Source organism: Neomonachus schauinslandi, chromosome 5, assembly GCF_002201575.2.
Source record: "Neomonachus schauinslandi chromosome 5, ASM220157v2, whole genome shotgun sequence".
Lineage (NCBI taxonomy): Eukaryota > Metazoa > Chordata > Mammalia > Carnivora > Phocidae > Neomonachus > Neomonachus schauinslandi.
In genome coordinates, this window is record NC_058407.1 from 21,963,876 (window position 1) to 21,988,175 (window position 24,300).

A 24,300-nucleotide genomic window follows, 5' to 3' on the forward strand; every position below is an offset into this window, starting at 1 on the left:
GTGTAATTTCAGTCCATTCTAATGATTAAATTGTTATTTCATGGACTCACTCTTATTAATTTCGTTCTGTTTAGCAGTAGCTACATACAGCACTAAGTTGGAAATAACATTATAATGAAAACATAATCTTAAAGAAATCTTACGTAATGCTTGTAGTCTCATATTTAACCTTTTTTTCTCCCTACACTGTCTAGACATGTCAGATACATCAACTGACAAGCTCACTAATTCATTTTATATTATTTTCCATAGATGCTGTATTATTAATGTAATGTTATACTAAAACTACTAGTTCTCTCTTTAGGTACTCCTACATTCTTAATTAAGGTACATTAGCAAAATTAACACCCAACTACAGTCACATTATACATTTAGAAAGTAACAATTTTACATTATTATATTTTATTCTAGATTTTAACCAATGTATTACATTTTACATTTATATTAGAATACACACATTCAAGAAACTCACAATAGAATGTTTTTTCATTGGTCTCTCAGAGGTGATTTATGAAAATGAAAGGACAAAAATAGCTTATTCTTAGGTATTATTTTGGGGAATTAATAGCCTAGGTTTCACTAGTTCAAAAAAATAAAGAATTAAAAGTATTTTCATTATTTAAACTCCACCAAGAATTAATGCACAGAATATTTCTAGATCTCTCATTTCATCACATTTATCATCATCTTCTATTGCAGTTGAGGAAACTAAGTCTAAATAGATGAATAGTTTATTGAAAGAGATGATAATTCAAAAGCAAATCCATCACTGAGAAGTCGCTGTGACTCTCAGTGTATTATTCATAGCTCTTTCTTCAGTGTTCCATCCTACTGTTTAGAACTTTTTTAATGAGATCATTGATTCATTCATTTTTCCTCAGCTATTTATTGAGGACTTACTATTTTCCCGGCCCTTAGGTGTATGAGACACAAAGAAAAAGAAGACATTACACATAAAGTAATAGGGGAGGTTTTATCTACAATACATTGCAAAATAAAAGCTTAAAGCATTCTAGGTACCTATTGAGTCAATAGGGCTCAAGTAGACCATTACTGCATCCAGAATTATATATTTTACTGCCAAACTTGGCCACATTTGTTCTCTGTGGGGTATTCTATTCTGCTATTTATGCACAGAACTCAGAGAAAGAACTGTAGGTGCCATTTAATCACATAGGTTTTTCTATGCCTTTCATTTCTTATAGAATCATTGAAATCACTACTGAATAGTCATCTAGTGTCTTCTGTGTCTCTTTCCTGTGAATAGAGGAAATGAAAAGAGAATAATAGAATGCTAAAAACTGTGCTATAAACAAGTCAAGAGCAGTGAAACAGCTAGCATTTCTTTCCTTAGAAAATTTAGAAGTAAGCAGACATTAAATCATAGGCAAGTATGAGGATCCTGGATCATCATTTCAACAGATGCATACTTTGATTACTCTAACCAAAGGTGGAAAGGAGTGATTTGTCTAAATTCTGAAGCATAGCAATACAAAAGTCTTTCTGAACCTATGAACTCATTTTAAATCTTTTGTTTCCCTTAGGAAAACCTGTTATATTGGTGTTCTTATTTTTTAGTACAGAATAATAATTTTTAATATTGCTATTAATATAATGCTTGTTTTTTCTTCTAGTATCCTTTTAAAAATAAGTTTATCACTATGTACTTATATTGAACTTACTATAATAAGTTCTCATTATAAAATTGAATAAATTATTTTGTTAATTTTGTTCAAATATGTAAAAAGTAAAATAAGGAAAAGTAAAAAGTAAAAAAAAAAATTTACTGAATCTTACCTATCAGGGTAACTAATGCTAACATTCTGGTTTATTTCTTTCCTGTTTTTTTTTTTTTTTCTGTGCATAGCTTTTATACAAATGTGAATGAACATTTGGTATATATAGACTTGTATTGTTTTGATTTTTTAAATCAGTTACATTTTTCTGATTATGAAAGTATAACATGACCTATCAACTCAGCAAGGTCTGTCAGGTTTATTTTAAAGTGACCCTTCCCCTCTTCTCCAGTGCATCAAAAACAATGATGAGGGATAAAATATAAAATGAGAAAATTATAAATTCTAGCTGTGCTGAAAAAAAAAAAAAAGAAAATATCCTATCCTCAGTTGGATGAGAAACACAAAATAGAAATTGGAACCTAAATGGCAGTCCATCGGTGACTAGACCCAGAAATGGGCAGGATCCATAGGAAGACTGCATCCTTCAGGGTAATGGAATCTAAAAGAGCCCCACTTCAAATGGGAGCCAAAGGTCAGGCCTATTGCTAAAAATGTACAGCTCGGGGTGTTAAATTTCCAGACAATAAAAGCAAGGAAGATAGAAGTTTATGATCAGAGAGTAAGTGAAGTGGGCTGAAAAACTAGAGAGACAAAGACACCTAATGACTTTTGATTTTTTTTGTTACAAATGTTTCTAATAAAAATTTTAAGAGAAACCAGTAAAAATTAGAAGCACAATTTATTCTTCCAAACTAGTAATGGAAAATAAAAGAATAAAGAAATCTTTATTAATTAAAATGTCCTTAAATCTGGAAAAAAAAAAAAGTGAAACCAACAGTAAGTATGGCAAACCAAAACTACAAAATAGAAAATAATTAATAAAAGACAAAGATGATCATATTGGATGCAATTTTTAAAAATCGTGCTATATGCTTTTTCCAGGAGTCAAATGTAAATAAAAATGACACTATGGGGCGCCTGGGTGGCTCAGTTGGTTAAGCGACTGCCTTCGGCTCAGGTCATGATCCTGGAGTCCCTGGATCGAGTCCCGCATCGGGCTCCCTGCTCGGCAGGGAGTCTGCTTCTCCCTCTGACCCTCCCCCCTCTCATGCTCTCTCTATCTCATTCTCTCTCAAATGAATAAATAAAATCTTTAAAAAAAAAATGACACTATGGGGTTAAAAAACAAAAGATCAAGTGAAACCAACCTAAAGAAAGGCATTAAAGCAATAGCATCAGTCAAAATATAATTGAAAGTTAAAAACATTAAAAGAGGTAAAGAGGGATACTATAAAACAAAGACTAAAACACAATATAGCAAAAAGTATAAAGTCACAAAATTTGTCACACATTTTTCACATACAACATTGCCTTGAAATATTAAAAGCCAAAACTGATAGGAGTTCAAAAACAAACTAAAATCCACAATTTGTGCAAGATTTTAATATACCATATTTCACTGAAAATGAAATTAAAGAAACATAAGAATATATTTTGAAAATGAAGAAAAATTAAGAAACTTAGTATAAGAACATACTATGTTGAATAATATAACTAACAATCATGATTTAATAGACGTATCTAGAACTATGTACCCATCAATAGAGAATACATATATTCTTTTCACACATATACGTAAAGCACTTAGAAAAAATAAATACTTACTGGATCACAGAGGCAGTCTTAATGTATCAGATAATCAGGTCCCAATCTCAGGTTATAATGTAATAAATTATGAATTAATAATAAATAATAATACATCATACTATATTTGAAAAAAATTTTTCTATGTTGAGAGGCTTACAAATGACAAATATATGTGTATGTAGTTCTGAATTAAAACCTATAATACAATGCATAATTTTATAAGGGATTTTATAATTTTATAAGGGGAATACTAATCATTTCCCCCATTTCGCCCAACCCAATTGTGCCTACTTCTTCACCCACCTTCATTTAAACAATACTAACAGCTCAGTATATATCCTTTAGCATACAAGCAAAGAAAAGCATGTATATGTATATACATATGGGTTTTATTTCTTTTTACCAAAATAGAATCATGCCATACCTATTAGTTTGCAACTTTATTTTTTTCTTTCATTGTATCCATTCATAGGGATTATAGTTGTCTGTGAGCAAGACTGTCCTTTTTGCTGTTGTTAATTAACTGGAGAAACTTGCAGGTCTTCCCCATGCAGTTACACAGCTTTAGAGGGCCAGCATGTGTAAGTTTCGGTGGACCAAGGAAGGGCTGGGATTTTCCTAAAATTACCAGGGTTACCTCATCTCCTTTACCACCTTGCACACAATGACTGAAACAGTAAAGAAAAAAAGGAGAGATTGTAATATGGTATATGACAAATTTCATGATGATGCTAATTGCAATTTACAATGGGTGCAGAGCAAACTGAAAAAGATGTTTATTGTCTAAAAATTTTTTTTAAAGACAAAAAAGTGGAAAATAATAGGTACATTCATCAACTGCATAGTAAATTTGATAAGTTTGTTCTCAAAGTGAAAAGAGAATCAATGAAAATTATTTGCTTAAAATTAGAATTAAATTTAAATATCCCACAAAACATTTTAAAACATTTTTTAGCAGGATCCAAACTTATAATTTAAATTTATGCAATACCCTTTGACTTTTCTATTAATAATACTGAGTCAGGGAACTTACTTGGGTAGACATAATTTTGAAGCTGAAATTATTGTATGTCTAAATTATATCAATTCTTCTAAAAGCAATGAAACAATTTCATCAATGTAGATGCAAACACTAAAGGAAAATAATTTTTTTTCAGTTATTTGAAAACTTTTATATTTAGAACAACTTTGTTTACAGTTGAATCTACTTTTCCAACTGTAATTTTACAAAATTTTAATTTTGGAAACACATGATCTATATTTCCAATGAAATATAGATCACATAGATCACTGCCTGAATTCACATGCTGAAAGTGTAAATTACACTTCAGATTATGAAGACTTAGTACACAAAAAGGAATGTAAAATATTTTATTAGTAATTGAAGTGATAATATTTTAGATAAATTGAGTTAAATGGTATTAAAATTTTATCTATTTTAAAATTTTTTAAAAATGTGGCTACTCGCAAATTTAAAATTACATATGTGGCTCACATTATATTTCTCTTAGATAATGCTAGTGTAGATATTAGTGTTTTTTTTAATTAGTTTGTAGAAAATTTCCTTTCAGCTTCATAATCTCTTGTTGGTACTGCCATACTAATTTTTAGGATTGTTGTCAAATTTGATAAAACCCCTCTTTCATATCTAAGCTATAAGGTTTGGAAGAACTTTCCATGTACTAACTTCTGTACATATCAAATATTTCTGGCACACAAATATTTCTAGGTCACACTCATATCACAGTATCACTCATATTATAGTAGTGCTCTAAGCCTTATAGTCACACACCAGGTGAGTTGGCACAAGAGGTGGTAGGGGAATTTCTAGAAACCATTTTAGCATCTGGACTATACAAGGAAGTAACTTCAACCTTGCAAATATGTCCTAGTAAACCCAAACTAAATGTATCCAAAACTCATCCTCTCCTTAGCCAGATTCCAAAAATGTCTGCAGCCATTTTAATACTACCAAAACCAAAGAGAACTATGATAGCAAGGAAATTGGAGTTGGAAGAAATTTGAAGAGATCTTAACTTACTGCAATTAAAATATTTTTACTTTTTACAAAATTTACAAAGACATTTCAGGGACCCTCCCAGCACCTTGGAACAGGCCCATGAAAGTTCAGGATCGTGAAGTTAAAACTTCCGTATTTGCCTTTTCCTATGTATTATTTTTCTCATTCAACAGTATTTCAAAGGACTTCCTTCAAGTCAGTTGGTATCACTATAATTCATTCTTTTAAAGGTTGCATAATATTTGATGGTATCATGATTTATTCCACCTCTATTGATGAGTGTTCACTTCATTTTGCATTATTTTTCCACTATTAACAAAAGAGCAACAAACATCTTTGTGCACTTGTCTTATATGGAGGTGCTTTTATTTCTATGATATAAATTTCAATGTGAATCACATGTAAGGATCATACATCCTACTTTCCCTGAATATTCCCTTGTATGCTTGTTGACCTGGCATAACTGTTAGTAGCACTCCCTTTCACTGTCAAAAGTGTCCTGGTTTGGACAATAATTGTGTGCATACCCTAGTGAAAGGATATGTATATTTTAATATATTTAATATCACTGGGCACTTTTTATGTGCCATACATTGCTTTAAGCACTTTACATGTATTATCTCATTTAGTTTCCACAAATATGCTATTATTATTTTTATTTTTACAGATAAGGAAACTGAGGCACAGAGAAATTAAGTAACTTACCCAAGTTCACATTGCTAGTAAGTGTGGAGTCATGATTTAAAGCCCACAGCCTAGCTCCAGAGTAGGGTGACTAACCAAGCCCCAGGACTAAAGGGGTTCCCAGGATGTAGGACTTCCAGGTTTAAAACTGAGAAAGAACCTAGCAAACCAAGGTAAGTTGTCTATGCTATCAAGAGGCACTGATCTTAATGATGTTCTTTCCAAAATGGCTGTATCCATTTCTGTTGCCATCAGTAGACTGAGAGTAGCCTTTTCCAGCACAACTGTGATATTAAGTCTCTAAGATAACTCCCAATTATCCCACCTCCTAGTATCTATGCCCTGGTGTAATCCCTTCCCCTTGTACGTGGACTGGACCTAATGACTTGCTTCTAGTGAAAGGAATATGGCAAAAATAATAGGTGTCATTTCCAAGATCAAGTTACAAAAAAGCTCTGGCTTCCATCTTGCTAGCTTTCTTTTGCTCTCTGGCTTACTCACTCCGATAGAAGCCACTGTCCCATTGTGAGCCTCTGTGGAGACACCCACATGGCAAAGAACCGAGGGAAGCTTCTAGTCAATAGCCAGTGAGATACTAAGGCCCTCAGTCCAACAGTTCATGAAAATCCAATGCTGCCAACAACCATGAGAGTGAAGCCAACTCCTCCCAGTCAAACCTTAGATGAAACCACAGACCCAGCTGACATCTTAATTATAGTCATCTCTGTTTTTGTTGGGGGATACTTCTTTATATATTTAGTGTAACAACTGATATACCTGATTTTATTATTTTCATTTTATGTATACACACACACATGCACATACATTATGGTAGCTACAAACCAAAATCTACAATAGACACACAAAAAAATAAAGAGAAAGGAACCCAAACATAACACTAAAGAAAAACACCACACCACAAGGAAAGAGACCAAGAAAAGAAGGGAACAGAAAAGAACTATAAAAACAATCATAAAACAATTAACAAAATGGCAATAAGTACATACCTATCAATAAATACTTTAAATGTAAATGGACTATATGCTCCAATCAAAAGACATAGTGTGGCTGAATGGTTAAAAAAAAAAACCAAACAAGACCCATCTATACGCTGCCTATAAGAAATCACTTTGGATCTAAAGGCATACACAGACGGAAGTGAAGACATGGAAAAAGATATTTCCATGTAAATGGAAACAAAAAGAAAGCTGGAGTAGCAATACTCATATCACACCAGTCAGATTGGCTATTATTAAAAAGAAAAAATAACAAGTGTTGTAAAGATGTGGAGTAAAGGGAAACCTTGTGCACTGCTGGTGGGAATGTCATTTGGTGCAGCCACTATGGAAAACAGCAGGGAGGTTCCTCAAAAAAATTAAAAATAGAACTATCATGCAATCCAGCAATTCCACTTCAAGATATGTGTACAAAGAAAATGAAAATATATGCACCCCTATGTTCATTATAGCATTATTCACAATAGCCAAGGTATGGAAACAACCCAAGTGTCTGTCTATAGATGAATTGATAACAAACTATGGTGATAGTTCAGAACTAAACTTACTGTGAGGATCATCTCAGAATATGTAGAAATATTGAATCACTTCAAGGTACACCTGAAACTGATAAGTTGTATGTCAGTTCTACTTTAATTAAAAAATTTATGTCAGGATTTCAGGTTAGGTTTGTCTGATTTCAAAGCTCAGGTTTGTTGTTTGTGATCCCTCCATTTCTTGGTATTTCCTCCATGAATATCCTATTCAAACTGAACTCTTTATTCCACAAATGTGCCTAATTCTTTTCCATCTCTCTACCTTTTGCTGATCATACCTCCAACTCTTGGAATGCCCTTCCCACTTATTTCTTCATGTATGAATTTTACTAATCTGTCAGAGACTTGCTTAGTCATCACCTCTGCCATGACACTTTTATTGAGTCCCCAGCCCCAGAAGTAATCTCAGTTCTATTTGTCAGCTACATAGCAAATAGCATGGTCTCTGGTGTACTTCAGCTGCTCTGTACATACTAGTGAGTGATGTTAAAATTCTACTCTGTAACATTGCATATGAATTATTTGCATTCATAGAATACTTTGCTTTTAAAAGTTCAAGTAAGCCAGAAGATTTTTTTCTTAGCTTGTTATTTTAGAGGAAATGGACAATCATAATGCATAATCTAATGTGTAGTAAGAGAAGCTGAATGGAAGATAAGTCTCATTTCAATCTGAAATTGCAAGTATATTTAGTAATTTTCTCTAAACAGTTTTTACACACCTCATTTCCTTTTTCATCAGCAATTGTTTTGTAGCTGCAGGTGTAAAATGTAGGTTGACCATGTAAAACTGTCTTGAACACAGGCTGTCATTTTGCAAATTCCACTGGATAATTGGTATTTTTATAAATAGTATAATAAAGGATATTTAAAATGTGCTTCTCATTTGGATTTTCTCCAAAAGAGACCATGGAATTACAAAAACCAGATCACCTTTCTCCATGTCATTAAGGGCTTTGTGATGGTTGCCACTGACATACAGGTTTTGCTTTATTCACTTTATTTCATTTAATATTTTTAAAGGCATTGAGCTAAGAGCTGTGGAGGGGATAAGGGAATATAAGTGTCTGCAAAAATATAACCTAGTCTGGAAGAGATAATAAACAATGCAAGGTAGTACAAAATCAAATTATCAGTGTAATGGTACAGATCATGGATTCAGAAGATGGAGACAGTTATAATATTTTCTAAATATTTTAGTACTTGATTACCCACTGTCTTGTACTATGTATTAAATTACATATAAGAAACAGTCAAAAAGCTTTTGCCTTACAGTCTGCATAAAGTACCCCTTCTGACTTTGATGCAAATGTAGTCAACAGGCTACCTTGCAGTGAATCATTCCTCAAGGAATCATCTCTTATTCCTAGAATTAAATTCTGTCTCTACCAATTGGTGTTAATAGCTAAAAGATACTGGTCTCAAATTCTACCCAAGTACGCACAGTCTTTACTCTAGATGTATCACCTGCAAAGCGTTGTTTATTTTTTTTGCTTTTCACTCTGGATTTTCTTTCCTCTTCTGTGTTTTATTTTAATTCTTAGGATATTTGGTTTGATAGGGGAAAATAAAACCCATATTATGTGCCTGATAACATGCTAGATATTTTTCATATATATTCTCCCATTTTATCTGCACACATAAATAATAACTTTCTTCTAGATAGTTATTAATTACTCATTTTTAAAGTTAAGAAAACTGATGTCCAGAGAGGTTAAATAAATTGTCTAACATTGAGCAGGCAAGTTTTCCACAGACTTCAGCGTCTGGTATTAGAATGTAAGTTTGGATGCTTTTTTGAATTAACATTTACTAAAAGAAAAAGAATTAAATTTAATGTTGTATATCTTGTGTTAATAAAAGCTGAGTAATAAGTAGCACAGAACTGAAGAGAAAGGTAATGGAACAAAATACCATGATTGAGAGTCAGAGACACAGAAGCAGATCCATGAAGACTTCAGATATTGGAATTATTAGGCACAGATTAAAAAAAAAAAAAAAACTGTGCTTGCTATTTTCTACTAAATAAAAGCAAGCTTGAAATCATTAACTGAAAAATGCCAAATGGTGACATTGTATATTTGAAAAAGAACCAAATAGAAATTTTAGAAATGTGAAGTATAAGTCAAATTATGAAAATGATTTGATAGTAGACTAGACACTGCTGAAGAAAGAGCCAATAAACTGGAAAATGAGTATAAAAAACTATTCAGAATGCAACACAGAGACAACAATGAAAACTACAAAAGAGAGAATAAATAATGAGAGCAAAGTCTCTAACGTTATTTCACTGGAGTTCAAAAAACATTAGCTATTATTATTATTATGTCACTTCTTGCTTAAATGTCTTCAGTATTTCCCATTGCCTATAGAATTAAATATAAACTTATATAATAATAAAACCTCCTTGTAATTATTTAAACTTATCTCCAACTTTTTCCTAACATAACATAACAACTTTTTCTATGCTCTTTTCCCCTCCATGCCCTTCCTTAAGTTTTATGTTCCATCCCAGCTTTCTTGCCTGAAAACAGAAGGCTTTCACGGCCCTCTTTCCTAGCCACAGTCTGATGATTGCTCCTCCTCTTGCTATTTCATCATGCTTCCTTTATCTGTTTTCAAATCTCAAATTATATTACATTATACTTTGTCTACATGTCTGATGTCACATTTGAGTGTATACTTACTTCTTAAGGGCTTGGATTTTTAAAAATTTTATTAAACTTTATTTTTTAAAGCAGCTTTAGGTTCCCAGAAAAATCAAGCAGAAGGTATAGAGATTTCTTTTGTACCCTGACCCCACACAGGCACAGCTTCCCCCACTATCAACATTACCCACTGTGGTGGTACATTTGTTACAGTCAGTGAACCTACATTGACCCACCATTATCATCCAGTCTCCACATACACGATGCTAGGGCTCACTCTTGATGCTGTACATTCTGTGGTTTGGACAAATGTATAATGACATGTATCCACCACTGTTGTATCACACAGAATAGTTTTACTGCCCTACAAATCCTCTGTGTCCCACCTACTCATCCTTCCCTGCCCTCTACCCTCTGCCTAGACATTCTTTTTAATTTATCCTTAGAACATAACATAATACCTGACATATAGTTGTCCCCAAATAAATGTTTTTAGATGTTTGGTTGAATGAATGAAAGGGAGAGACAAATTGGAAAGAATCAGTGCTTCTTTTCATTGTCTTGCTGACTGATATTTTATCTCTGTTTTAATATTTACTCGTACCAATTCTATTCTAGTCAGAAGACCACCCCTACATTACTATCTTTCAGAACTCTGGGTATTCTTGAGATGCTAATTCAGATCTCACCTAATCCATTAAACCTGAGTCAAGAGTAAGCTCTAGATACTTTTAAGACTTATTTAATAAATGATCTATTTAATTCAATATGTCACATTTGTATTTTTTTGTTTCACGAACCTATGTCTGGACTCCCCAGTGTAACTGAATTATGTTTTTATATGATGGGTAGAGTTTTCATCCCCTCACTTTTTATAAGCAAGAGGTGTCTTCATAAATTATTACTTTGGGATTGTAGACAATGGCCGTGGAACAGAGAAATTTGCTGATCTATAAAGAATTCACAGTCTCAGTCTCTTTTGTACCAATTCAACTGTCTAGGATAGAAAATTATTGGGAACTAATTAAAAACAAGGAATTTTTTTTTTTTTTTTAGATTTGAGTTTGCAGTGGTTTCCATACAAAGCTGTAGAAGATTGCCAAATTGTTATTAAAATAATATAACCTTTATGTGCTAGCAAGAGTTATTTTTACAACTCTTCCATCCTTTTCCAAGTATATTAAACATTTTTAAACTGCATCTTTTTTTGTTATTTTGTCTTGATAAAAATTTAAGAAGAAAGTTATATGCATGTTGCTGATTTTAAAGTCATCACTTTATTCCTCCTCCGACCCTCAATACTAAACATAAGGGAGAGATTTTTGAAATTTCATTCAATTAGTTTGACTATATAAGAAGATGTGTTTATCTGGGTGCGATGGTTTTGTGTCAGTCTACATTGTAAAACTATTGTGCACAAATGTCAGTTTTTCCTCAGGTTAATTCACTGGGATGCCTCTTAATAGTTTGAGGGATTTCTGGGAAAAGTGCCTTGAGGAGGCTTGAATTTGGGTTTTATGACTCAGGGAGTTACAAAACTTCCACTTTAATAAAGATCAATACCCATTTGAAAGATTATGGGGAAAACAGCCCATTCATATAAAAAATCATATTCTTTTTCGTTAAGCTGCAGTTTTGGCCATTTGTATAATAATGTCAGTCTTAATAGCTGTGTTGGGTGATCTATCATTATGAATTGTATAATAATACTCTTCCTTCTTGGAATAATACTACAGGGTATGATATTTACCGTTCCAAAGGAAAGCAAAACATTCAATAAACATTTCTTTAAAATATACTGCTGTGTATATTCCTTATTATGATCTTGTAATTGATACCAGTTTTAAGTTGAAAACTCAATTCATGTTCACTAATTTCAAGTCTTAAAAGGTAAACTGAGTGATTAGGTTTATGGCAGTTCTATTTTTATTCACAGATAATGCATCTGAGGTAGCAGTTACTGCTCCAGGAAGTAGTAACCATAGAAACAGCTCGACAGGGCCAACACCTGACTGCTCACCTCCATCCCCTGACACTGCCCTCAAAAATATTGTAAAAGTTATTCGACCCCAGGTAAGTGCCCAGAATGACATCATCTGCAGTAGCATATATATTTTTTTTAATCATTGCATGTATACTACTTATAATGCAATGCCTGGACTATTTTATGATATGCAAATACATTTTTAGATTAAAAGAAGGGACTTGGAGGAGGATGTTTCCTTCCTTGGAGTTAATGATACACATTGAAATCTGTATTATTTTTGGAATAATGAATTTGTATATTACATGAAAAAGACAAGTGAAACTTAGAAAAATGGCTATTTCACATCATTTTCCTCTCACATTTTAATAATTATGCTCCAATTACTGAGCTATTACATGTTTTCTGGGTTTTCCTGATTCTTTTGTCTTCATTTCTCTGGACATGCCGCATTATTTGTGATCACTTCTCTATCTTCCAACCTAAGTTGTTTTGATAATTTTCTTTAAATTCTCTATTCCTTATGGTTTCCAACTAATTTTGTCTGTGTTTAATATTGCACCTCTCATTGCTCCTTATTTTTCTCCAGTGCTCACTTTCCTCTAGCTTGTCTCCCTCTACCTTTTGTTCTTTTTTTCAATTTCTGTCATTTGCATGTATGGGTTTCTTTCTCTTCCTTCTCTTTCAGTTGGATTTCCCAGTAGGCGGTTTGCAGGCAAGCTTTAGAAATATCATTGGGACAAGCTGTTCTGTGATATTTCATTGAAAATAGCACTTATAAAGCTGTTTGCATTACATTTTTGCCAACAGATGGACTCAGAACATGGAATTGGTGGTGTTCTCAACCTGGCTCATTCTGAATGGGCCTCATAAAATCCAAGTGTGGGGGACTTTGGATCCAATCAATGCCATTCACCATCTACTTAGATATATAGTATGAACAAATCCTTGGAGCCAATTTTGTAAGACAAATGTCTCTTTTTAAGACTGTTTTGGCCTAAATGAGCAATGATTCACTTAATATCTACCTTCTTCAATATGATTTCTTTTAGTTTATTTTCATTATAACCATCCTCATGAATAAAATGGCATTTTAACTTCACATATTCACTGTAGTTTAGAGAACACTTTCACATAAACTGTTTCATTTAACCTTCATTAATTTCAAGGGAATGTAATACTGTAGTGCTATAGATAAGGATATTGACACTCCAAAGAGGCTAAATTGTGCAACTGATTCAAAGTTCCTTTTCTTGTTTTCTTAATGTAATAGTTGTCTCCTCCAGTCCTGCTCAGAGGTTAGAAAAATCTTCTTGAGGTTGTACAATATCTTTATGAGAATGGAACTTACAGGTTCATTTAGGCAAGATAACATTTCACACAGTGTCCAACTATGTGGAGGAGGAAATGTCTTCAAAGATCCCTTCTTTCTTTTCAGAAAAATTTGATCTAATTCATTTGCTTCAAGAAATAAACCTCACTAAAGCCAGATTTAGATGCTAAATGTCACATTTATCTTCACTGGTTCTCTCGTTATATGAAGATGTTTCTGGTGTTATTTTGCAGCCATTACATTTTCAGCATTTTTAATTAGGTAGGAGATTATCTTATATATAAGTTAAAGACATCCATTACTGAAGACATTTATTTTTATATCAACATAAATGATCTAATATAAATGAATTTGGTCATTAAATGGATTTAAAAAAGCAGATTTTCTTTCTACATATTTGTAATCTAATCAGCTCTAAGGGATCTTACTCCATGAATCCTTCTTTGCATTCTCTATTCTATTTTATTTTAGTTTATTTTGGTAAATTGAAAAAAAGTAGCAGTAGCCAGAAATTCCATTTTGACTCAATTCCTTGGTTCTGTCTGTTATTAAATGTTTATAAAGGCAACTGATTCCACCTTCCTTTCTTAGATGTTATAATGATGATTTAGGGAGGAAAAAAATGAAGTGAGAAAGTCAGGAAACTAAGGTGATGGCATTTAAATTTGAGCCAATGCAGCCTGAAGTATGTATGTAATAGAACAGTAGCAGCTAGGGTGTATAGTTGGAAAAGAATATAACCTCAGGTGGATTACTGTTCCTTTTGCCTCAGAGACTTTGGTGCTTTACCTATTTCTTCTTATGAGTTCTGATCTTCTGGGCTCCATATTCATTGGAAAGGGCAGGGAATAGAAAGTATTCTAGTGGAAGTGGAAGTAATTACAAGGGAATATAAGTAGGATATGTGATTTCAGGAAAGGGGTTGGAGACTAGAGGGTGTGGATGGGGGACAGGTAGGTGGATAAAATAGTGGACTCCCTCGTGTGTTCTGACAAGTCACAAGTGTGTCAGGGATGAAACATTGTCAAGAGCTAACTGTTCCAAAGAAAAGATAATTATTGGTTAGCTTCTATAAGAGCCCATATTTTGATCACAGGTTTAATCCTCTAAAGTGTCTGCTAATTCTGGCTTTATGTGTGGAAATGCAAGAAATGTGAAGTTAGATTGACTTGTGGTATTCAAACACTTCTTTTTTTCATTTACTAATTAGACATTAATAACCTGGCTGAAATGATCGTTTTACTCTTAAAACTGGGGATAAGCCTTGGAAATAACAACTCTTATCCATGAATTTACATTTATGTGCCCAGGTATTAGCAGATGTGTTCAGTCTTATTGTGAGAAGAATGATCTAGAACAGATGAGAGATGAAACAGAACTTTCATCTCATTCACTGCAGATAGAGACTGCTTAGATAGAACAAGTTAGGTTACTTCCCCTTTGCCTCATGCATGCCTTTGCCTAATTTACTTTCCATAACTCTACCTGTAAATGGAGAATATCCATTGTAACCAAGGAGTCCTTGCTGTCACAGTGAGGTAGACCTGATTACACATTGCGTGTGTTTCTGATTAGTGTGTTAATTACTGGAAAGCTACCAACTTGTGGTAGCTTTGTGGTGCTTTGTTAAGTTTGATTTTATTCAGCATATTTATTAACTCACTAAGTCACAGCTGTTAGTTCTGCATCTTGTGTTTGATCTTTTTACCTTTGCTTCTTGGGGCTCTTTCATGTCTTAAAATTTTCCAGATTGTGAAGCATTCTATTTTCTATTCACAGAGACAGAAATATTTATACACTACTGGTTACTCTTTGTTTCTCTCCAGTATACTGATCCACAAGGCTGAGTTTCTCTATTTAGATGAATTCACAAGGCTGGGTTTATTTACTTATACTTGAAAATAAAATTATTTTGAAACTTGAAAAAGTACTTCAAAATACTTGAAAAAATATTGCTGTTGAAAAAAATTTTAGGTGGGGCGCCTGGGTGGCTCAGTTGTTAAGTGTCTGCCTTCAGCTCAGGTCATGATCCCAGGGTCCTGGGATCGAGCTCCACATTGGGCTCCCTGCTCGGCAGGAAGCCTGCTTCTCCCTCTCCCACTGCCCCTGCTTGTGTTCCCTCTCTTGCTGTGTCTCTGTCAAATAAATAAAATCTTAAAAAGAAAATTTGGGTAAGTCTATTGATACACTTCTTTCTACTAATTATATGCTACTTGCAATAAGCTTTTTTTTTTTTAATGTTTTCCTGGTGAAACATCTTTTTTCTCCCTAACTGAAGAATAAAACACAATTTGATGAATTTTGACCATTTGTGTATGTAAGTGTAACCACCACTCAAAGCAAGATATTAAAACATTGTCATCATCCCAGAAAGTTGCTTCATTCCTCTTTCCAATCAACTATACCCAGTCCCGCCTTAAAAGCAACTTCTGATTATTATCACCATAGATTACAATTGTCTATTCTTGGACTCTATATACATGGAATCCTACAGTGTGTGTGTGTTTTATGTATGTCAGTGTCTGACTTCTTTCACTCAACATAATGTTTTTGGGATTCGCTCATATTGTTCCTTTATTGCTGAGTAGTATTCTCTTGGGTTAATATAGTACAATTTGTTTATCCATTTTCCTATTGATTGATACTTGTGTTGTTTTCCTGCTGTTTGTTATTTTGAATGAATATGCTGTGAATACTTACATTCGCATCTTTTTATGAACATATATTTTCATATAAATACCAAAGAGTGGAATTGTTGGGTCATAGGTAGATGAGTAAATACTTTATAAGAAACTTCCCAAGAATTTTCCTGAGTAGTTGTTCCACTTTATAATCCCTAACAGAAATGTGTGAGAATTTTAGTTTCTCTATATTCCCTCAAACATTTGGTGTATTAGACTTTTAAATTTTTATATTTTAGCCATTCTTATGGGTGTGAAAATATTTCTCATTATGGTTTTAATTTGCATTTTTCTGGTGACTAATAATGTTGTGCACCTTTTCCTATGGTTATTGCCCATTCTTAGATCTTTTGAGGAGTGCCTATGCAAGTCCTTTAATGGGCTTAATTTCCTACTTATTGATTTGTAGTCATTCTTTATAAATTGTCCTGTAGTTCCTAGAGATATGGGTCCTTTGTCAGGTTTATGTACTGCAAATATTTTTCTTCAGTCTGTGATTTGACTAAATATTTTTAATGGTGACTTTGGTGACCAGAATGTTTTAATTTTGGTGATATCCAATTTATTAATTGTTTTTCTTTCATGGTTAGTGCTTTCTGTGTCTTGTTCAGGTTTTGAATATATGTACCCATATATTTTTTTAATAAAAGCTTTCTGGTTCTTGCTTTTATATTTAGTTCTATGACCCATCTCAAATTGTTGTTGTATGGTGTGAGGTAGGAGTTGAGATTCATTTTTTTTTCCTACATGGAAAAAAACTTTCCTGTCCTCACTGAGTTGAGTTAATCCTTTAGTATTGTTTATTATTTTCACTTTCCAGTTGTTTATAGTTGGTATATAGAAATGCAATTGAATTTTATATTATCCTGTATCCTGCCACCTGGATAATTTCATTTAAAAGTGATCGTAGTTTTTGTTTTTAAATAAGTTTCTTAGAGTTCTGTCATTTAGAATAATGATGGTTTTATTTCTTTTCTAGTCTTTATACCTTTTATTTCTTTTTCTTACTGCTGTGACTGCAGTGCAATTGTGTATAGAAGTGGTAAAACCAAAACTCCTTGCCTTATTCTCTATCTTTGAGGGAAAACATTCAGTATTAAGCATAATATCAATTATAAGTTTTTTGTATATACCCTTCTCCTCCTAGTTTGCTGAGTTTTTAGCATAAAAGGGTGTTGATGTTTTTTGATTTTTTCTGTATATATTTAGATAATCATATCATTTTTTTGGTCTTTTGTTCTGTTGATGTGAAAAGTTACATTGTTTTATTTATAAATGTTAATTCAACTTTGCATTTTTGGGGTAAATACCACTTCGTTACGATGTTTTTCCTTTTCCTGTAGTATTTGATGCAAAAGACAATTTGGATAAAGCATTAGTGTGTGGTGAAATGGATTAGATCTAAGGGAGTCAAAGATGACTGATGATTTGAGCCCAGTTGGCTGGGATTTTGAAATATTTATAGATATAGGAAAGCCTTGAGTGGAAGTTCATTTTGGTGAGTGATAAACATGATAATTTTGGTTTCATAAACATATTGAGTATGGGGCATGATATGCAAATTGGATTTTGAGAGAGGAGGAGCCTAAGGTGAAGATTTTATAGTCATTTATAGAATTTGATGGTGAAGAGAGATAATACCAAAGATAGAATGCTGGGAAATATTTACACTTAAGGAATATAATATTTGTTGAACACCTAATATAGTTTAGTTTTCATAATATTTTGGAATTGATATTATTTTAATTTTATAGATGAAAAAATTGAGAACAAGGAAATTTAAGTAACTTCTTCACATATACTTCAGGAAGAAGACCTTAGCAAAAGAGAGAAGGAGCATTGAGAATATAAAAGAGAAAAGGAAAAACATTACCATGAATATAAAGGGAGAAAAGAAAGTTGCAGAAGAGATTAGTCAATATCGTCAAAATTTATGGGGTGAAGAGGTAAAAGGGAAATCAAAATGTGATGGTGATTTTGAGGTCAAAGGACTTCAAGAATGCAATTTCCCCCAAACAGAGAAGGTAGAAGCTTAAGATAGGGAGAGTTGAAGAGTTGGAGAAAAGCAATGCATTGATGCAGATTAATATTTTGAATAGTTTGGTGGTAAAAGGAAAGAAAGTAGTATGGCAGTGTGTTGAAAGAAAGGCAAAGTTGAGGAAATAGTTTTTCTTCTATTTTGGATGCAGGAAATTAAACTTTGTTGTAGAGAACGGGAAAGATGAAACTAAAAATTGATTGGAGAGACATGAGTGATGGGGATTGTAATGTTAAATTTTACAATAGGAAGAGTGACTAAATGTAATTAGCTTCAAAGTTCAAACACTCTTGGCATTACTGGATGCAGGAGATACTTTGGATAAAGCATTAGCTAGCTGTTAAAGCACTGGACTCTTGAGCTGTGCCCTTGGTGGTGGTTTTAGCCAGATGAGTTTTTCCAGTTCTTTCTCCTATTTTATGACACATATCAAGTGTAAAATAACAGAAGAAGGTGTTTGAGAAGTGGCCCTAGGTGAAGACAGAGAAAGAGACTATTGTTAGCACAATATTACAGAAATCATCCAAACATGTACTTAATATTGAACATTATAATAACATTTTAATGAACACAGGTAGATACTAACAGGAAGTCAACCTGAAAAATATGAAAGTTCTGATATTCTTGAGGTGTTCATGGTACTGTCCAGATCCTACCACATACTTTAAATCCCACCTTAAGTAGAATTCAACAGAATGAAATGACTCCAGGCTGCATTCTTTTGCAGCTAAGGAGGGACCCTATCAAAAAGAAGCAAACAGGCCATAGGTGTAAAGAAAAGAAAGAGAAAAGTCAAGGGGCCAGTTCTCTGAAGAATCTAAGGAATATAGATAATTTGAAAAAAGATGAACTGCTCCTGAATTCCTGCCCATGGTGGACTCTGTTTAGATCAGGTGATAACTCAACCTGAAGAAAATAATTATTTTGGATATTCTTCTGGATTTTGTGTGTGCTTAATGAGCTAATAATAAATTAAGTTGATAATAAACCATACTATCTCTCCCTTCCATTATTGGGTTACATAAAATTCTTGCCAAATCTAGAATAACATTTTACTGGGCACTGTAGGGTTATAGAATACATATGCTAAATTTTAAAATTAGAATGAGAGTGGGTATGTAAAAAGGAGAGGCATGTAACTCAGAAAGAGTACAAAACATTGTATTGGGTTGCCGCAAAAATAGATAAGGAATAAAAAGACCTTCAAAGAGATAATCTTTAAAAAATATTTTTTTTATTATTGAGTATCAAGACATTTATTTTTATTATTGAGTGTGTATTCATTTATTTCTTATAAAAACCCTGCAAGGTAGGTACTTTTTTCTTTATTTTACTGACTGGGGCTGAGATGTAGAAGGACGAATAATTCCCAGTATTACACAGCCACCGACTGAATGAGCTCTGGTCTCCTCACTCCAGTAGTCTATTAATGTTAATTAGGATATTGGGGAGAAAATAATCAAGGTGCAATATTGATATTCCAAAGGGTTGATGAAGTTTAGGAGGAGAATAATAGATTGGAAAAAGGAAGAAGAGCAGAAACATAGATGGCAACAGTTTGTACTGCAAACTTGGGAAACAAAGAAGACTGTATTCAGTAATTTGGAGTTTTGCCACCAAAGCTTAGTGAAAAAAGGTTAAAAACACAAAGATAAGAAAATTTAGAGAATAATTTTAGATGAAACAAAGAACAATTTGGAAAGGGAAAAAAAAAATGAGAGAGGAATCATTGGCCCCAACAATTGACCAGTAGTCCTTGACAAATTAGAATTTCCTGGGAAGCTTTTTATAAAAAAAAATGTCTGGGCCTAACCCCAGAATCAATATCTCTAAAGCCAAGTATTTTTAATACAGTATTCTTGGATAGGTTATAGATGGTCTATGAAACTCATGGAATCATATGCAAAATTTTATTTGTAGGTGACTTTTTCTGGGAATTAAAATCTAATCATTCCTCTGTCACATACCTACGCTCTGTGTAACCTTTATGACCCTCAGTTTGTCAGTAAAGTGAGAGTGGTATTTGCCTCACATGATTACCTAGTAAAACTCAAATCAGATAAAATATGCCATAGGGTAGTGTAAAGTGTAAAGCCATATATAGTGACCCATCTTGTTATCATAGTGGTGATTAAATCATGTTTGCCCACATTTGAAATACAGTCTTTGAGAGGTAATATTCTTATTCTTATGGTCTCATCCACAAGTGGGTCTGATGATAGCAACTTCGGATTTTAGCACATATATGTGGGAGCCTTTTAAAGTTTCCCAAATCGTTTGAGTCTACTTAGGATGATGCTGGCTAAATAAGAGGTGATCACTACCTCCAGCATTTCATTCCTTAGAGTTCTGCATAAGAGAGCCATAGGAAGTATAAACCCCTGAAATCTGGGGTGTGAGAGAAGCCAATGAAGATAAATTGGCACACTGGGGTGCCTGGTTGACTCAGTCAGTTAAGTATCTGCCTTCAGCTCAGGTCATGATCCCAAAGTCCCAGGATCGAGTCCTCCATTGTGCTCCCTGCTCAGCAGGGAGTCTGCTTCTCCCTCTGACCCTTACCCCTCTTGTGCTTTCTCACTCTCTCAAATAAATAAATAAAATCTTAAAAAAAGAAAAGATAAATTGGCACAGTGTTAGGTCAGCCTGACTTAATGCAGGGGAGGAAAAAGCCAGAATCCAGAAAGTGTGTCCACTATAAGCTGCATTTCCTATTAATGACTGAAATCACCATAATTCTGTATGGATGTCACACCAATCATATGCCAGTGAAATATTATTCATCTTCATTTCTCTTCTTTTGGTGAAATCCTTCATTTTATCTACCAGGAAAACAAAGAATTATTTGTCACTGAAACTTCCTACATGTAAATTTATTTTATTGCTAAGCATGAAATATACTTTTTTAATAGATTTTATTTATTTATCTATTAAGAGAGAGAGTGAATGGGGAAGGAGCAGAGGGGAGGGAGAAAGAATCTCAAGCAGACTCCCCGCTGAGCACAGAACCTGACACAGAGCTCCATACCATGACCCTGAGATCATGGCCCTAGCCAAAACCAAGAGTCAGACTCTCAACCAACTGAGCCACCCAGGCACTCCAAGCGTGAAATATAATTTTGAATTTTGTGCCCACAATGCTATTGACAGCAGCAGACTTTATTAAAATGGGTTTTTTTTTTCATGATGTTCAGGTTTTTTTCTTCCACATACATAAAAATCTCAGTGGACGCCATTCTTTGACATGTCTTTCTCTAAGCATCTCTAGGCAGTCTGAATAAGAATGCATAGGTGAAATATTCTTGGGGAAAATTTCCTTAAAAAATAAAATATCCAGAAAGTAGAGTTGGTATTAATGCCTTAGATGTCTTAAATGGCAGACTAAAATTTGAAATCTACTCTCATCCCTCCTATTAGGTCACTTGTTATTGACTTACACTGGGTAAAGTTAAAAGCCCCCAGTTCCTTCTGCCTCTAAATTCATGGAAACCTATTGAACCACATGGTGAATAGTATACTTAATGTATACATCTGAAGCTAATCATTTCAATTTCCTAACCTGTTCTTTTCTAATATTGTGGAATTTAGCTATGAAATTACCACAGAGTACTTGTTACTTTATTTATTTATTAATTTAATAAATATAGTTGAGTGTTTACTGTATGCTGGGTGTCATAAGAGGAGATTTGAATATGAAAATGACCTAAAGGAACGGTTAATCCACTGAGGAGACTGTGTTCTAAACAGATAATGTTTGGAATTGCACTGATGGAATTCATTGATTGAATGCCCCAGGGCTCATTCTCAGACAACTTCTCTTTTCAGTCTACACCCACTCCCTATGTACTCACATCCCATTCCAGAACTTTAAATGTTATCTATATGCTGATTACACCTAAATTTGTATCTCTAGACTCAACCACTTTCCTGAACTCCGGGCCCATATCCAGCCAGCTACTCTCTAAATCTTAATTGATTGTCTAAGGAGCATTTTAAGCTTAACATGTGTAGCACTAAACTTTGCATTTCAGTTAATGGCAGCCCAGGCTAAAAGACTTGACCCCACCCTTGATTCTTTTATCTCACAACCCCACATCCAAGTCATCAGAAAACCCTTTAGGCCAGCAATTCCCAAGGTGTGGTTCAGGACCCCCTGGCAGTTTCCAAGACCCTTTCAGAAGTGCTAGGAGGTCAAAATGATCTTCATAATAATACAAAGGCATTTTGCCTTTTTCACTCTTATTTATACACGAGTGCTCCACGGAGTTTCCCATTGTTGCACTATGACATGCAGTGGCATCATGGCTCTGATGGCTGATGAAGTGTGCACTTGTATATTCATATGTTTTAAAAGTATCTCAGTTTTAGTTTTTAATATATTAAATATTTACAGATATGACCCTCATGAACAAAAACTTTTTAGTATTCTCAATAATTTTTAAGGGTGCGAAAAGGTCCTGAGATCAAAAAGTGTAAAAATTGTCCTCTAGTTTTCCTTTCAGAATATATCTTGACTCAGGACCCTCTTACCATCTCTGCTCTGTCACTTTTCTATAAGCCATTAACATCTCTTGCCTGAACTTTTGAAAAAGCCTCTTACCCTGTTCCTGGCATTGACTGTTATACCCTTATTGTCCTTTTGCAAATTGGCAGGTAGACTTTTATAAATTAGATCATGTTAATTAACCTGGCCAACCTTCCAGTGTTTTCCCCTCTCACTCAGTGTAAAGGCATACAGTGCCCTAAATAATTTGACTCTATTTAATCTCAGGATCTATCTCCTACCATTCTCTACCTACTTCGTTTTATGCTACCAATGCCATCTTGCCTGCATTACCTCAGATAAGCCAAACAGTTCCTGCCTTAGGACTTTTGTACTCATCATTCACTTGTCTGGAATTTGTTTCTCCTGGAGACTTCATGGTACATTATCCTTCTTTCTTCAGGTCATTCAGATGACATCTTATAAGAAAGGCCTTCTTTGACCACCAAATATAAAATAGCCATCACTTTACTTTCTATCTCCCTTATAGCAGTTTTCACTCCTGAATTAGTATTTGTGTGTTGGTTTGTTCAGTGTCTTTCTTCCCCATTTGAATGGATTTTCCATGTTGTACTATGATGATGATGATGATGATTAATTAAATGCTTAATCCCAGCCCCTAGAACAGCACCTGGTACATAATTGGTGGTCAATATATATATATATCTGAATAAATTGAGTATGGTTGGGAAAAGGGCAGTGAAAACTATTTTAGGAAGGGTGTACTCAAATTGAACCTACATTTGAATAGGAATTTGTTAGAGGTAGTGGTAGATATACAGTCCCTAGATAAGGATAGGAGGAGCAAAGCGTTTAGAATTTTTTGACTTAATACTATGCCAAATTCACCAGAATATTCTAATAAATCAAGAAGTCCTCACCAGATATTCTACCCTCTTACCCACAATCATCATTTCCTAGGGCGCGTGGATGGCTCAGTTGGTTAAGCGTCTGCCTTCAACTCAGGTCATTATCCTGGAGTACCAGGATTGAGTCCAGCACTGGGCTCCCTGCTCAGCAGGGAGTCTGCTTCTCTCTCTGCCCTTCACCCCACTTGTGCTCTCTCTCTCTCTCAAATAAATAAAGTCTAAAAAAAAAATTATGTCCTAATCTCTATGGAGTACTCATTCTGAATAATAATCTTGGGGAAAAAAGAGGTTTCTATGGTCAAATATGTTGGGGAAGTACAGGGTTAAATACTTTTCTTCGCTGAAGGATTCTTTATAGCTTTCCCCCACTACCACCCCTGGAAACCCATTAATATTTTTCACAACTAGTGATCCACAAAACACAATTTGGGAAACGTTATCTAGTTCATTGGATATACTTCTTTATAACTGACCCTAGCAATTCTATTCTGGTTTGATTTTTCCACTCATTCTGCACAAATTCATACTGTTGAGAGAGGGAGCCTGCTGACTCAGCCATAAATATG

The 24,300-nt window shown here is 33.9% G+C and overlaps 1 protein-coding gene across 5 annotated transcripts in view; it reads left to right on the plus strand.

Annotated features, from left to right (window-relative positions):
• ANKS1B (ankyrin repeat and sterile alpha motif domain containing 1B) overlaps positions 1–24,300 on the plus strand; it is a 1,116,839-nt gene that overhangs the window by 414,353 nt on the left and 678,186 nt on the right. For all 5 annotated transcript variants that reach the window (XM_021687341.2, XM_021687343.2, XM_021687344.2 and 2 more), the window contains exon 11: positions 12,226–12,362. In XM_021687341.2, coding sequence (XP_021543016.1) covers positions 12,226–12,362 — 137 coding nt within the window. The remainder of the gene's footprint in view (positions 1–12,225; positions 12,363–24,300) is intronic.